This window comes from Silene latifolia, chromosome 11, assembly GCF_048544455.1.
Source record: "Silene latifolia isolate original U9 population chromosome 11, ASM4854445v1, whole genome shotgun sequence".
NCBI classification, from domain to species: Eukaryota; Viridiplantae; Streptophyta; class Magnoliopsida; order Caryophyllales; family Caryophyllaceae; genus Silene; species Silene latifolia.
The window spans coordinates 18,476,568-18,493,641 of record NC_133536.1 but is presented as its reverse complement, the minus strand read 5'-3'; the positions used below and the strand labels follow the sequence as shown (position 1 = coordinate 18,493,641).

At 33.4% G+C, this 17,074-nt stretch overlaps 1 protein-coding gene and 1 non-coding gene across 2 annotated transcripts; one reads left to right on the top strand and one right to left on the bottom strand.

Moving 5' to 3' along the window:
• The first annotated feature begins 3,566 nt into the window (after positions 1-3,566).
• LOC141616463 (U1 spliceosomal RNA) lies at positions 3,567-3,728 on the top strand. The gene has a single exon (XR_012530810.1). It is a non-coding gene; the product is annotated as a U1 spliceosomal RNA (small nuclear RNA).
• Positions 3,729-6,813: 3,085 nt separating this feature from the next.
• On the bottom strand, positions 6,814-7,927 carry LOC141611278 (stress-response A/B barrel domain-containing protein UP3-like). Its single transcript, XM_074429784.1, has one exon. The coding sequence runs from the start codon at positions 7,765-7,767 to the stop codon at positions 7,036-7,038; it is 732 nt and encodes a 243-aa protein (XP_074285885.1). The 5' UTR covers positions 7,768-7,927; the 3' UTR covers positions 6,814-7,035.
• Positions 7,928-17,074: the final 9,147 nt, after the last annotated feature.

Genomic DNA, 17,074 nt, shown 5'->3' with positions numbered 1-17,074 from the left:
AATTTTGACCACATAAAATACACTACCCCACATGCAATTTAATTTGGACCACACAAATCAAAAGGAAATAGGGAAGAAAACCCGAATAATCCGAATAAGGAAATAGGGAAGAATATAGTGAATAAGAGGGAGTAAAAAGTAGAGAAAAATAATAATAAATCGTTATCTATTCATTTCAGCACAGAGATAAAGGAAATGACAAAAGTAGAGAAAAATAATACTCTCTCCAATTTCATTTATTGTTCCCCTTTCCTTTTCCATCCATTTTCCTTATTGTTCCCTCTTCCCTTTTTTGGACAACTTTGTGTGGTCCAAAATCAATTTGATATGAGGTCATGTGTATTGTGTAGTTCAAATTGATTCCCTTATTTCTTATGTCAAAAAGAAACGGGAACAATAAATGAAATTGGAGGGAGTGATAAATTAAGGTGTTTTCTCACATCTACACTTACCCACATCACACATCTCGTATCAAATTGATTTTGGATAACAATTGACCGGGACGGAGGGAGTATGATATGATTATCATCAAGGTTCGTATCATTGGTACAGAGGAAGTAAGGTTCTTCTAATCCCGTAATAAGTAATAGTCGCCTCCCATCTCGTACCAGGTCGTAATACTAATAGCTACTAGTCACCTCACGTTTAGAGTTTTACTCTTAATATGAATAATTACAATGGTTTGCATCTCATATACCAAGTCGTAACAACTAATAGTCCCTCATGTTTATAGTTCACTATTTATCCAAATAAGTACTAGAATCATTTTCAAACTATCATTCTATTTATCAAAGAGTTTTGTTAAGATTGGTTTCACCAAATGGGAAACGTGTCGAACGACATCCAGATAATCGCAAGGATTATCTCTCCTGCATGACCGATCAATTTACTTGACAACCAATCAGAACCGACGTTAGATATTATTTTGCAACATCTGCAACGACTGCCTACTATTAATACGCGAGTAACTAATGAAATTATGAATTTTTCTCCCATTGCATATATCCTAACAACCTACTTTTAAAATTAAATAGGTTGTTTTTAAGAACGTCCTTTACGAAATATCATAGTAGTTTGAGACCATCTCTCTTAAAAATTTATTCACCCACCAAAACGAAGGGAATATAACAATTGTTTTGATTCATTTTCACCGAAGGATGACGCCAATGGCACCAAGAGATTAGCATTACATTATTGGGACTTATTTTAATCTTAATCTTAATCTTAGTCAATGTCTATAGATTAGAACCAATTATAGAGACGTATTTTCTAGTTATGGCGGGTCCCATGCCGTAGAAAAGTAGAGCTCGTTTACCACCTTCAAATTTCGTTATCTTCTAATGGCCTTAATTAAGGTGTTTAATCAAGCTAATCAAGCGATTAGGTTGTACTTATTCAATGAACAGCAAAATAATTAAGGACCGAATTAGATATTTGATTTTTTTTTTTTTTTTTTTTTTTTTTTTTTGTGAAAGGGAATTAGATATTTGATTTTCAATTTTTTAAAAATGTGTTGTAAGGACATATTTTAAAAAGACTAAAATGAAAAGTTGATGCTAAACATGGTATTGGAATCTAAATGTGTTCTATTACTTTAATTTAAACATGGCAAACAGATCGGGTCGTGTCGGGTTCGTGTTCATGTCACATGTAAACGGGTCACGAACCCTTAAACCAAAACCCGGCCCAATTAAATTTCGTGTCGTGTTCGTGTCGACCCACTTACTTAAATGGGTCATCAATTCTCAACCCTAACCCATTAATTTCGTGTCGGGTTCGTGTCGGGTTTTCGTGTTTTGTCTATATTTGGAAAGTGTAAGTATATTTATGCGATGAAAAATCAAGAAAATTAAAATTAATTTAGTAAATAGGTAATTCGCGTCAGATTCATGTTTAGAAAGCTCAACCCAAACCCGACCCAATTAAATCCCGTATCGTGTTCGTGTCAACCCACTTACATAAATGGGTCATCAAGCTTCAACCCAAACCCATTAATTTTGTGTCGGGTTCGTGTCGTGTTTTCGTGGCATGTCATGTTTTGTCGCCTCTACTTTAATTTTCCTGATATTTATTGTCAAACTTTCTATTTAAGTTTTCTTAACATGTGTTCTTAAGGATCTATAAAACATTAAAACATATATTCTTATGGCACATTTTAGAAATTTTAAATCGATTTTAATTCAAATATTCACCAGTTGATCAATATAATTACATCAACGTAAAGTTTGGGACTAGTTCAATTTTTACTGTATTTGACTCACAACATTTTGATAGTAAGGTTTGAAAAGGTGGTTCTATCTATTCTACAAAATCGTAGAAACGTCTAAATATTGTGGGTTATTATGTGTGATTATTTGTGGAAATTATTATAAGATTGCAAGTTGGGGTAGTATATGAGGCATCAGTATGTCATTATCCTAATCCATAATTGTTCATGAATTTTATCAAACTGATTAATATGTATCATCAAACTGATTCGGATTATTACGATTTTGTATTCAACGTGTTGTTAATTGTTATTGAGTCATTGTTAATTGTTATTGAGTCATTTTATCTAAATGTAACTTTAAATCAGATCATTTTCGAGTATAATTAGTTCTAATAGTATCTCAAATCGTCTTATCAATTGGGATCATTTAAATGTCAATTGATAAGTGTGAAGAAATAAGTCAACCCAATAAGTGCACATGTAAGTGTGGAAGTAACCTACTCCGTATATTATAAACCAAAGAACATAATCCACCCATTGTCAATTGGTTTGGGGATGAAGCCTTCTTAAACTTATAAATGGAGAGTATCTCTTTTTCAATGGGCGCGTCGCAGTCCCTATAGCAAATCTAACAATAAGACTATACGAAACCAACAATTGCAGTCATAATGGTCATAATTTGGTATTCCCTCCGATCCAGACCAAATGTAACATTGACTTCTTCACACTTGTCGAAACACATTTTGCAACGTAAATATCTTTAGTTACACATTATTAAAAATTATAAAAATTTGATATTCTTATAGCATTCATGACAATGAATCAAACAAGATCTCACATGAATATATTTTATCTTATAAATTAAGAATAATATCGAAGATTCTCTACGACCATGAATGGTGCCAAAAAATCAATGTTACTTTTGGTCTGGATCGGAGGAGTACATGAAAATATGAGATCATCTTGGCCAGCTTGTTGATCTATTTACAACGCCACTAAGATCATCCTCATTTACTTGTTCGAGAACCCGAATTGCTCTTTTTTTGTGAAACCCCTTTCTTGAATTATGATTGGTCTAATTATGTTCTTTTCACTGCTTAAAGTGATTGTTACGATCATACCGCACCATGGGCTAGCCCATAGACTGGATGCACCCTTTTACGAGAGAATTACGGGAAAGGATCTAAATAAATAGTTCAAAAACCATTTGCTTGTCCCTGTTACTCGAGGTCAGTATCACTTGATCACTTTCACTTTATCGTATTCTTTAACTCCATGTCCCACATCGTTACTAAGAGTGAAGATAAGGAAATCCGGTAGTATAAGAAAAAGATTAAATTAAAGTTATAGGTAAAAAAAACTTACCTAGGCGGGGTCTATAGGTAATCAAGAAGGCTTATGGCCTAGGTGGGTGTTCTCCATTGCACTTTGGATATGCGCTTGCCTAACCTCTCCTCAATGTGGGAAAGTGTACGCCATTATTTGTGTAAGTGGTGGCCTGCGTTCGCGCGGCCTCCATTCAATTACTATTAATTACTATTAATAGTTGTTTATGTTGGTTTGTAGGAAGGGAGCTCTTAGATAACTAGGAATACAAATTCTCACTTAAGACGGGTAATATTTGTCTCAAGTTAAAATATGAATTCTTAAAACAAAAATACAGGGCCCTTAAAACATGAGAGAATATGAATTAATACCGTGCAAAGATATTTGTTTGTCAATGGCACTGCTAGTTAAAGCCATAGTCACTTTATCATATTCTTTAAATCCATGTAGAATCATGTTAAAGTTATGATTGACATATTCTTTAAATCCATGTAGAATCATGTTAAAGTTATGATTGACATTTTTATGTACAAGATACCCGTTTCACGTGAATTAATCAAAGTCTTCTCGTTCATATCTGAGAAAAGGAAACTAGTTTACCAAATTTTAAAACGATGAGGTTTTATATCTGTGGGTAATGTGGTTTCTTTTTGGGTTTGTATATCCTAGAGACTAGAGTCCCTTATTGTGCAGAAATTGATGGGCCTATATTTGGACAATGATATGGAACTACCCGTCCGTACCCAATCTCAATATCACCTTCTCATATTTAAATATAGTGATATGTACCAAAAAAAAAAAAACCTTTAAATATAGTGATTAGGAGTTTTAGGACTAAGCAAACTATTCAATTATTCGAAGGATTTCGACCTGTTAGTAACTTTTAAAATAAAACTTAGTAAGTCTTACTTAAAACGAATATATCCATTTTACTTTAAAATGGATCTTAATATTATCTGTTGATAGTAGGGACAATTGTTTTCGCGTTTCCTAGGCAAATGGCCTGAAGTACCGATTTAACCCTTTTTTTAAAAGAAGAAAACAACTTCGTTTATTCGAAAGAAGAATTTGTGTTAAAATGATACGGAGCACACCTTACATAAATTTTTGAGTATGGAAAATTGTGGTATCGAGACTTTATACTCCTCGATGACGTTTTATCAATTTTCTTCTTGTACCAATGGAATAACTACTTAATATTGAAGGTATCAAACTTTCAAGATATAGCCCAGCCATTTCTCATTTATTATACGCTGACGATTCTCTTTTGTGCTTCCGCTTATCTTCGTTTAGCTGTGAATCCTTAAGACATATCTGGTCTCCTTCAGTGCTATGTCAGGCCAGATGATTAACCATCAGAAATCCTATATTAAGTTTAGTTCCAACACCTGATGATTTCAGAGACCATATTACAAATCTTTTAAAAGTTCCTTCTCAACAGAATTTTGGTGTTTACCTGGGTGTTCCAATTGATCTCGGGAGAAGAAAAACCGGAGCTTTTCAGTTTCTTTTAGATAAGATCTCAACAAAAATTCTATCTTGGGGTGCTGCTAATTTTTCACAACCTTCTAAGCTGCTGCTTATAAACTCTATTCTCATTGCATCGGTTGCGCATGTGGCCTCGGTTGCGCATGTGGCCTCTATTCTTCCGGTCCCTCTTCAGGTTACTACCAAAATAAACTACTTACTTGATCTTTTTTGGTGGAAACACTCTAAAAACAAGCGTGCCCAGCATTGGTTGTTTCCGGATATTTTGCAGCTGCCAAAGTCGGAGGGGGGGTCTTGGTATTAAAAATGCCCGTATTTTTAGCCAAGCTTTGTTAGCCAAGACTTTCTGGCGCTGCCATCATCAGCATTCCTCCCTTATTTCTTCTGTCCTACGAGCAAAATACCATAAAGACTTTCCTATACCGGAAAAAGTTTCAAAATACTTGGCTGCGTCTTTTGCATGGAAAGGTGTTATTAAATATACTTATCTTCTTCGGGATGGTTTTGCTTGGAAATTTGGTAACGGAAACTCGATTAATATCCGGAATGACGCTTGGATTCTTGGAACAAAGCCGTGTCTTAAGTCTACGTTCCAAACTCACACTATCAGTTTTGCATACCTTATTCTTCCTTCGTCTCAGTGGAATAAGCAGAATGTTTTTAAGTTTTTTGACACGGTCACCGCTAGAAATATTTGTGCACTAGAACTTCCACCTGAACCTGTGGACGACTTCATTTATTGGAAATTCACTGAAGATAGAAGATACTCATCTAGGTCTGGTTACTCGTTCTTTCTACACAACTGCTCATCCTCTCCTGGCTCTCAACTTTCACGTGCTAAAAGAGATTTTAACTGGTCTTTGATTTGGCGCCTTCCCTGTCAAACACATATTAAGCTTTTTCTATGGAAGATTGCTCATGGTATCTTACCTACTGCTGATGTTTTAATTCGCAGAGGTATGCTTGTTACTCCAAACTGTTCTTTTTGTCTTAAAGACCCTGAAACTTTGGGTCACTTGTTCCGTGACTGTCCTTTTGTCAAACGCATTTGGGCTGCCAGTCTTCTTGGAATTCGTGCAGAAGTAAGCTCTCATACCTCTTTTTCTGACTGGTTTCAATTTTTCCTGAGCTACCTCACTTGCTTTTCAGACGGTAATGTCTTCCTACTTTTACAATTTCCTCTTACTTTGTTTGCAATCTGGAAGCATCGGAATAATGTGATTTTCAGGGAGAATTGTGTTTGTCCTGCCGAGATTTTTTCCGAGTCTACTTTTCTGTCCCAGCAACAACGTCATTTCACTTCTCGCTCAAAAGCCTATGATCATTCTGCTTGTTTATCTGAAGTTGTTACCCCTGTTTTATCTAGCCCACAAAAATTTGTTTATTACTTTAGGATGGAGGTGGTTTTCCACAAGAAAACTTTGATTGGTTCATTTAAAGTTTTCTGTAACGACCACATCACACGAGGTTCTACAATGCTTTTGCTCTTCCCATCTTCAAATCAACATTTTAGCTCTGATTGAGGCTATGACTTTTGCCTCTGATTTCAGACTCCAAGACGTCCTTTTCCAAACCAGTAGCATCCGACTTCTTCGTCTGATGCAAGACTGCAACAGGTCGTCTGCTCCAGTTTCTTTGTCTAATAGTTTTAGCCGTATCAAGTTTTTTCTAAGTTGTAATGTCACTTGGGTTTGTAATGGATTCTTGTAGCTACTCTTTATATTTCTATATATATAGTACACTGTTGTCTAAAAAAAAAAAAAAAAAAAACTACTTAATATCTCACATACACAAAAAGAACAATTCAAACAAGAAATTGAATAAAAAATTAGCTAAGGACATTTGTGCACAATAAACACCTCAAGTCCTCAACCAACCTCAAGTTCTATAGATTAGATGAGCCGATAATATACTAACAAATAATCAAAAAAAAAAAAAAAATATTTTTAATCATAAAACATCAAGGGGCCCACATGACAAGCTGTAATACAAAAGAAGAATAAGACAAAAGTTTACAACTCTACAGTAGAATCGACATTAACAAGACGTGGAACAACATAATCAACGGCTATAACATCATCATCACCTCCTTTAACCTTATGAATCAACGACCTCATTTGATCTTCATATTCTTCACACGCATCCAATTCGTTTAGATCGGAAAATACAGCAAGTGCGGCCACACTGAACCCCTTTCCTCTTTCGGAAAAGTTCTTCCCGTAACTTATTTGCTCATACGTCCCCTGGACGCTCTCCTTGATTTTCTTGACCCCCTCGAGGGCGTCATTTATTGCGTCATCGTCCTCGACCGCTAGGAACGTGATCCGCAGAGCGGATCCCGGTCGAGGGACGAGGACACGTCCTGCTCCCGGGTTGGAGGAGGACGTGTCCTCGTCCTGGTCCTCCAGGAGGCTGGAGGACCAGTCGACAGCCATGACGTCCTCGCACAGAGGACGGACATGGTTGTCTACGACGGATATGTGGGCCGGGTGGAGGGTGTAGTCGTGGAGGTCGGATAAGGTGCGGTAGCGTGCATGGAGCATGTGGGTGTACTTGAGAGGGGATGATCGGGTGCGGTAGATGGGGCCCGCTGTAAGGTAGATGACTGAAGCAAGGGAGTTTAAGGAGTTGAGGGAGTTGACCATGTCGTTGACTTTTGTCGAGTAGTCGTCGTCTTCTTCTTCTTTGACGTTGAAGAGGACTACGTGTTCGATGATGTCATGGTTTTCCGGTGATGATGTCATGGTTTTCAGGTTGAAGATGGGAGGAAGGGTAAGGTTGTTAGATATAGAAGGGTGTGGAGACGTGGAGTAGTGAGAATGTTAGAATTTTTATGAAGGGTGGGTTGGTTTTTAAGGGACAAGGCATATGCTTTGCCTGTTTGATTCTCATTCTTATCCCGTTTTATATCACAAATCCTCATTTATGCGTCACAAGCTTTTAACGTATTAGAATCGATTAAAGTAATGTTGAAAAAATCGAGTAGTTGTGATGGCCACTTTTTGTCCAACCAAGAACTCTTGTTTTATTTATATTATGTCCATCCCGATCGTTTATTTACCCATTTTAATTCTTTATAAGGTGTAATAACGGAGACAAAATTAGTATCTCAAATCAATTAGTCACTTGTAAATTCGTTTTACAATAATGTTACCTTAACACACATTCCAAAAAGAAAAAACATAATCATATTGGTTTAAATGAAAAACAAATACTAAAAAATGGTTGTAAAAAATTTGTTTGGATAAATTCAAAATCTTGTTTACAACTACTTTATGCAAAAATCTATGATAAGGAATCAACTTGAGTCGTTTGATTTAATAGCATGGAATGGAATGCATTGGAATATGAATTCGTAGAGGTATAAGGTTCTAAATCTATTCCCTCTTAAACTTGTTTGGTTGGAATGAAGTTTGATACTAATGGACTAATGGAGGGAGGTAGGTATGAGATTCTAAGGGGTTAGAATGGAGTTAGAATTTATTGGGTATCTAACTCCATTCCAAAATACTCCAACCAAACATTGGAATGACGCAAATCCATTTCAATCCATTCTAAGAGAACCAACCAAACACCCCCTTAGATTATTGGTATATGATTACTATTATAATTATAGGCTAAAAGATTGAAATAAAAATAAACATAGGCCAAATTATATCGCTTTTATTAATTTAAGTTTACAATGTATACTAAATAGTCTAAAGTTACTCCACTAGTTATAATATATTTACAATATTAATTATTGAAATGGGGGTGTTGATTTTAGAATAATATTATTAAATCAATAGTGTGATATATTCCAGTCAATTTCTCTTGGAAAAAATCAAATTAGTTGAAAGTGTCTAAAAAAAGAAAAAAAAAAACTAGTTAAAAACTATAAATGAAAATACAAATACGAATATTAACAAAAAGTTTAACTATATCGACAATAAAAAAGGATCCGAGGAATTATAATCAAGACAAGTTAGTTTTTTTATTACAATCAAATATAACAATTTTTTTGTAAAGCTGTCCTTGTTGCTTATGATAAAAACATGACGATGAATGTTACTTGTAATGTTGTACATAGAGTAATTTAAGAAGATTTCACCCTAAATAATATGACAATTTATAGAATAACCATACCGTTATATAATGATAAATTTTCTTCCTAATTTTGTAGCATGATGTGCTTCCATCACAAAATCTAATCTAATAGAGACAATAAGAAAGGATAAGATTGTATTTGAGTATGTAACAACTAACAAGTTTGATTGGAGCTCAACACTTACAACTTACAAGCATGTGCCATTTATGTATATATAATTTCCTTTGGCCGGGACAAAAGTAGAAAAGGACGGGACAAAAGTATCAAACCTAAATGTTTAGTGGCGGAATTAGAAATTGACCTTAAAAGAGCGAACAAATTTAAAAAAGGCGGATGATGAGTAATAATATAAGGTACACTAGAAAAGATTCTGAAAAATTTAACAAGAACTTCAAAAATTTCAACCGTCCGAGCAAAAGTCCCTAGACTCCCTACTAATCCCCACTAGCAAGTGTTGAATTTACATCAAACTCTTATGCCCTCGTTTATTATGCTTAAGCTTGTGCTATCACCTTTACTCTTTCCTTATATTCTTAATTTGTTTGATTGGCTCTTTAAGAAAGTGCAAAGATCGAATCAGTGTCTCGGTCTGTTTAAATATGGATTACTTTATTGCATAACTTGATGAAAAGGTTTTTAAACACCTTTATAATATTCACATTTATGAAACACTCGTATTTAAATCAGTGTTTTCTTTTAGTAAGGAGTGATGATATAAGGATATCGGAGATAATCTTACACTTGAGTTAGGGCAGAAAATTAACTTTTTCACCGAAGAGTGGACAAGAGCATTTAACGTAAAAATTGAAAACTGTTTTTAAATAAACAAGAAGTATTTTATTTAAGGCGAGTGTTTCACAAATACAAGTATTGTGGTAGAAGTCAAATTCCTAAAGTTGATTTTGTTATAAGAAATATATATACTTACCTGTCCTAGTGGATAGTTGATATTTACTTTATTTCGTGAGCGAAATAAAGTGTATATCATGATGGGACCGTGGGAGTATCCAATAATTCTAGCCAATAATCTCTAAATACAATGAACCAATTTGTTAAGTTCTCGTCTCGTCTCTTAAACTAGTAAGGATCATCTGTCCCAAAATGGGACATAGGATCTTCATTGCTCCTAAACGTGACAATTAAAGTCAACATATGCTATATTAGAACAGAGGATCTTCATTGCTCCTAAATGTGATAATTGGAGTCAACATTGTCAACATATGCTATACTCCTATTTGCCAAGACATTATCATACACCTAGCTAATTAAAATATTAAATTTATAAACCATCTTCTATAAATAATTAAATAGAAAAACAATAACGAAGATTTCTAATTAGAAAGGGTGCACAATATTTCCGACTAAAACTAATCTACAAAACACTCCATCATTGTTGATCCTTTGCCCGATCTAATAGGAATATTTATAATAGTTGGGCCTCAACCATCACCTTAACCATCACCTTAAGGTTTTGGTTGAGTTGGTTCATCTATTACGATCAATAATATGATCCCAACTTTCAACACTCGAATTATTCGACATATTTTTACCCGGCATTGACTCTTCTTGACTATTTTCACGTTCGATCAACATTCCATCGGTCTCTTCAGAGTCTTCACAGCCAACCTGTTTAGTCGAACCAAAGAATCCCATTATAGGACTAAAAACAACGTCGCAAACAAAATTAATGTAAGAACAACACGTAATTCGCAAACAATTAGTCTCGGTCTTTGGTGGTCTAGACTTGGGTGACAAGTACGCTTTTGCGGCATGCTTAACCAATGGATTTCTTATAGTTATATCACAGTCGCTACCTTCTCGTGAGGTAGCGTCTTTTTTTGTGATCACGTCCTTTAAACTTATATATATCTCCGGGATTATTTCCGAATTCTCCATGTTATTGACTGTTGCTATTAGATGTGTTGTTGTTGTTGTTTGAGGTGCTTGTTCCGGTGACGAATTGAAAATTTCTGTTGAATTCATCATGTTTATAAATAAATTAGATGTTTAAGGTTTTTGGAAGAAAATAGGAAGAGATACGGAATTTATAATTTGGAGATAAAATTAATGAATAATGGGTAGACATTTATAGTTTTTATTAGAAGGGAATTTGGGTTTAGAGTTGGAGAAGGATTAACAATTTGGTTGTTATTAAAATTGTTTAGAAGATTACTGGATTAGAATTAGAAACGTAGTTAATCAAGGAGATTCTAGTTGTGTTAGTTAAAACTTAAAAGTTATCCAAATTGTTGTAGAAGATTATTTTTAGAGATGTCAGTAATTCCGTTAATTTCCTCCAAAAAAAATTGAACAATAATTAAGACGTAGAGAGTAAAACGGACTAGATATTAATCCAATTAGTCTCATTGTAGACAGGTATATCCATTTAAAGATGTACACGAGTCAAATATGTTACCACTTTCATAATAAGACAACCCCGCCATCGCACTTGTTATTTGTCTTATTATGGAAGTGGTGACATATTTGATCCGCCTACAACTTTAGACGGATAGTGTCCATCTAAAGTAAGATTTTGTGTAATGTTAGAGCTTGCTTGGATTGAGGGTAAAAAGAGGGAAATGAATAGAGCAGTGATAAGTAAGGTGCATTTCCCATGTTTGGTACTCCGTATTAGAGTAATTATTTACCTCCCGAATTTATTACCCTCATGAAAGGGTAATACATTACTCACCCTCCCCCCGGGTAATGATTATGGGAGTAAAACATCTCCTCAGTAATCATTATTTTATATGTCAAACCTATCATCAAGTAACTTATTACCCGAGTAATTAACTTACCTAGTAATTATAATAAATAGGGGAGTGATATGTAAGGTGCATTTTATTTGTTTGGCATGGGAGTAATTATTCACCTCCCGAAACTATTACCCTCACAAAAGGGTAATACATTACCCACCCTCCCTTCGGGTAATGATTAAGGGAGTAAAACATCTACTCAGTAATCATTACCCTTATATGCCAAACCTATCATCAAGGAACTAATTACTCAAGTAATTAACTTCCCCAATAATTATCACCCAATTAAAATTTACCCCCGAACTATTCTACGCATTTCAGACAAGCCCTTAGAGGTAATAGAAGGAAATGAATACTTCATATTTTTTAGGATATCGTGGAATGAATACGATATATTCCTTACCATATGTACTATTTGGATAAGTATTTACGAAGACAACCAAAGTGACTTGAGTGTAGTGGAGTGCGGGAGTGCCTGAAAGCGTTGCAATGGCAACGAATTGAGAGGTCCCGGATTCGACTCCCTACACGGGAGTGCTGCGGTTACCTGTCATCCTAAAGGATGTCTTACATGGCACACGTAGTTTGCAGGGTATTGCATGTGCCCGGGGGGATTCAACCCCTCGTCACCAAAAAAAAAAAAAAAAAAAAAAAAGTATTTACGAAGACAGTTTTATGATCAGATATAGTAGGGTTTAGCAAGTGCAATTATATTAGTGCAAAATAATTTTATATGTACAAATTTTTGTTTAAGACAAATATATCAGGTTAAATAAGTTAGATAAGACAAAAACATAATGCATAGAGACTAACAAAACGCGTGTTCTATATTCAAGTGTCAGGTGAGGTGTTATTAATAAACCTGGCAAAAACTGACCTGGCCCGAATAACTTGACCTGTGCTCGAATTTAGGACCCGAATCTAACATGAACTACCTATTCAACCTAACCCGAATATTTATTATCGCATACTAGCCATTATTTTTAATAACCTAATAACCGTCCACCCGAAAATTATCCAAACTCGAAATTGCCTCAACCGACCTGACTCAAATTCTTGCAAACCCGCACTCGAATTGATACGACCCGAATTCGACTCGATTGACTCTTTTTCCAAATTTAGCCATTTAATACTTTTCAGTGTTATGCCTGGCTTAAGTGAGACTAGCAGTCTTATATGATCCTAAGTTCCTAACACTCTAGAACTAACCTCAATTCTTGGGCAAACTCACAAGTAGACCTGACAAATCTGACTCAACCCAAATGACCCAACCTAATAAAGTTGTCCTGACACCCATAGTTGCTTGATCCAAGTATGACCTGAAACCCGTCGTGACGCGACCCGATTTTTTACTAACCTAATGTTGGCCCGACCCAAAACCATTCAATCTGTAATTGATCTGATCCGAACTCCGGAGTGACCCAAAATGACCAGTAATTACAAGTATTAAGTCTTATCATATATTATATTAAAGTTGAAGTCGTCTACCTCTTTGCCGCCATGTGGCATAGCCATGAGAAACACTTTGTATTAAAATATTTTATTATATTATATTATATTATATTATATTATATTATATTATATTGTTAATTATTAGTTATTAATTAGGTTAAAGAATCATTTTAAAAAATCCATAGTTGACTTCATCTAATTAAGGTTAGTAAATATGTTTGCTCAAATTTCTATTTTTTCTTGATTTATCTAAAAAATATTGTTACCATATTTACCAAATTTCAAAACTTTCCCCCCATAATCCTCATAAAATATTGTGAAAGAATGTGATAAAGAGGAAAACAAGACTAATTCAAAGAGGAAAAATGGGAATAAGTGAGAATGGCACCATGAACAGTAAGCATAGAAAATGTCAAATTCTTCAATGATAGTTTCATATTTTCTCAGCGTAGATTTGCCTTTCTTTGTAATTCATTGTAGTCACGTACGTAACCTTGCTTCGGACTAAATCTCTTGTATGTTTTATCACACCATTGTACGAACTTTTGATTGGATTTTACTCTAAATCGAGGATTATTTCTGTAGCGGAAATGTATTGTTTACTTAATTGGTACAACGAGAGTATCAGAAAGCAAAATACTTTGTATGTCATGTTGTTTTGTATTAGCTTGTGCGTAGTGAGAATAGATATTTGAGTGATAATTTGAGTGTATGTGCTTTTGATGAGTGATGATAGTCTTATTTATGTTACAAAGGCCAAGTGTGAAGTAACATAGTAACAACGTACTTTATGTTGTCTCCATTTACACTAATTTAGATTTAGAAGGCGTTGTTTAAGGCATAGAAAGCGTATTACGATCTTTATTTTTTTTACACTAATTTAGATTTAGAAGGCATTATTTAAGGCATAGAAAACGTATTACAATCTTTATTTTTCCAAAAAATACGAGAATTGATTGTGCGTGAATTCAAGTCACTGGTGATAGTGTCCATTTTAGTGCTTTATGGAACAAAAATTGCTCCGTAGTACAGTACAGAAAAACGAGTGGCTTAGCTTGGTGGATTAGTTAGTATTCCGTAAGACAGAGATATTCATTTTAACAGTAAAACGGGTTAAGTATGAAAACAAATTTTATATTTCCGAATTCCGCCCTTAAACAAGATATTGTGTTGGACGATGAAGCAGACATTAATTAACTCTCATGTTAAGAGTTATGAGTTTTTTTGTAATCATTTTATTATTGATCGTGGCTCATATTAAATCTTTTGTTAATAACAATAGCATGTTATCAGGTGGTAAGTGGTAACCGTGTCGCAAAAGTTTAATAACGTAGTTACGCACTTCATCGGTAGATGCCTAGACGGTAGTGGAGTTAGGATTTGATGTCAGGGAGATGGAGAATTTCAGGGGGCTAATTACTTATAGAATAAGGTAATCTCGAGAAAAAAAATCGAAAATTTAAACTGCAATTTGCAAATTCATTTTTTCAACGGGAAAGCTGGCCTCTATTATCCCCTTAGCTCTACCACTGCATTTTGTAATCTTACCAAAAAATGGTCTTTTGTTTAGTTCAAAACTGTAAAATGAAAATCTATAATCGAACAATGAAAGAGTTTATCTGGATGAGATTATAATATCAAAAAGTCCTAATAACAATAGTTTACACAAATCTATAAACTATTATTAAAAGGCTAGCCTAAAAATGTCACGTAGACAATGTCACATAGGATGAAAAAAATCACGTACACAATAACAATGTGACTTGGCAAACTAATATGACATTGATTATCAATTTATTATTATTATTATTATTATTATTATATTGCATTAATTTAATTCACTTATTTCCTTTAAAAATCCACCAATATTCCATTAGCTTTAAACTTAATTAAATTAAAAAAACTACAATAAAAAAAATACGCATTAACTATAAGTTAATAATTTCAAGATATTTCATATGGAGTAGTATTATATGTATTCGGAAAAAAAAACTGAATACATAAGAAATTAAGAACGAAGAAAAATAAATGAAATTAAAAACAAACAAAAAATTGTATCGTCACTAATTCACTACTTTTTTTTAAAGGCACTAATTCACTATTGTTGTTACTATAAAAAATATATATATATATATATATTATAACTTTGTTGTATATAGAAGATGTTTTATAAAACTAATTAATCGAGAAATGAGTATTAAAGATCATATAAAATATTTTCTTAGGAAAATATAAAATATAGGGAAAAGAAATATTTATTTAATTTAAGTAATTTACAAACAAATTTTGTAAATACTTAGGTGAAATTAAACAATAATAATAAAATTTTAAAAGGGTAGTAATACCATGTATAGAATAAGGTTTCACGTGAAGGATAAGGTTTTGTAAAAAAAATGGCATTATTTAGTAATATATTTAGTAAGTAAAACTAAAATAATTATATTTATAATTTTGTGGTCATGGTGAATTTAGATGAGACCTTCTCCATTCCACTTTTATTGTTTAATTATCCTTTAAAATTTATTCCAAATTAATTATTTTTTCTCGAAATTTAGTATGATAAATGACTTAACTATCAGTATTTACACAATATAATAAAAAGGCAAGATGAGTAGTTTATTATTTGGCGTGTGTCATGTTAAGCAATTTTAAGTGTCATATTTTATGTTATTTTTCTTTGCATTTTATTAGGAATAGTATGAGACTATGAGTTGGTATGTATAAATTATGACACAATGAATTATCATAATTAAGTTTATTAGTGAAATTATGATACAATGAATTTGCATAATTATAAGTGTATTAGTGGTGACTTTTCAGTTGCTCATTGAATTTGTATAAATACCTCCTCATAGAAAAATAAGAGAACCAAACAAATACAAAATTAATATTGTAACTCTCTAAAGTAAAACACATTTTTATATCACTCATCCTTAATTCTCCATGGGTCATGTGAAATGTACAAATTATACATTGAAGACAAACATTCCATCCGCCCCCGTTTTATTGTGCTTTGAAAATCAATGGTTCAATTTCATATAAATTTTGTCAAAGGCGCTACATTAAGTTTAAACTTTTTAGTTTGTTTGCATGTTGATTTCTCCTGATTGTTCATTGCTTTCATAGTATAAAGCTACAAATTTAAAAAAACTAATACTCTCTCCATACCACACCAATGGTAAGATTGAGAATCTCGGCACTATTCATGGTCGTAAGGAATCTTCGATATCATTTTTAATCTATAAGACAAAATATAGTCATGTGAGATCTTGTTTGATTTATCGTCATAAATGCTATAAGAATATCAAATTTTTATAATTTTTAATAATGTGTAACTAAAGAAATTCACGTTGCAAAACGTGTTTCGAAAAGTGTGAAAAAGTCAATGTTACCATTCGTGTGGTATGGAGGGAGTATTTAAGTTCTGCGTAAAATAAAAAGTTCAACTTCACATTTATGAAGTCAAATAACCAACTTTGGTTCCTTCCTTGCTAATCTTTAAATCACGTGATTTGTATTTGTAATCTGCTTATGAGGTCATTAACTTGCTTACATGTATTTTGTTTTTGACATGCAGGTAGTACGTATAGATTATGTAATTGAACATGCCAATATGGAAGATGTTGTGCATTTATTAAGTAGTTTGATTTACATTGCTAAGACAAATTCGTCCTATTTCAAGATTCCGACATATTTGCAGTATGTGATTAGTCACAAAAATTGTTTGGTTCGAAATGTTAAGTAGAATATTCTGTT

What these genes read in the sequence shown, in the direction of transcription:
- LOC141611278 (XM_074429784.1), bottom strand. Translation starts at nt 7,767, where the DNA reads ATGACATCATCACCGGAAAACCATGACATCATCGAACACGTAGTCCTC.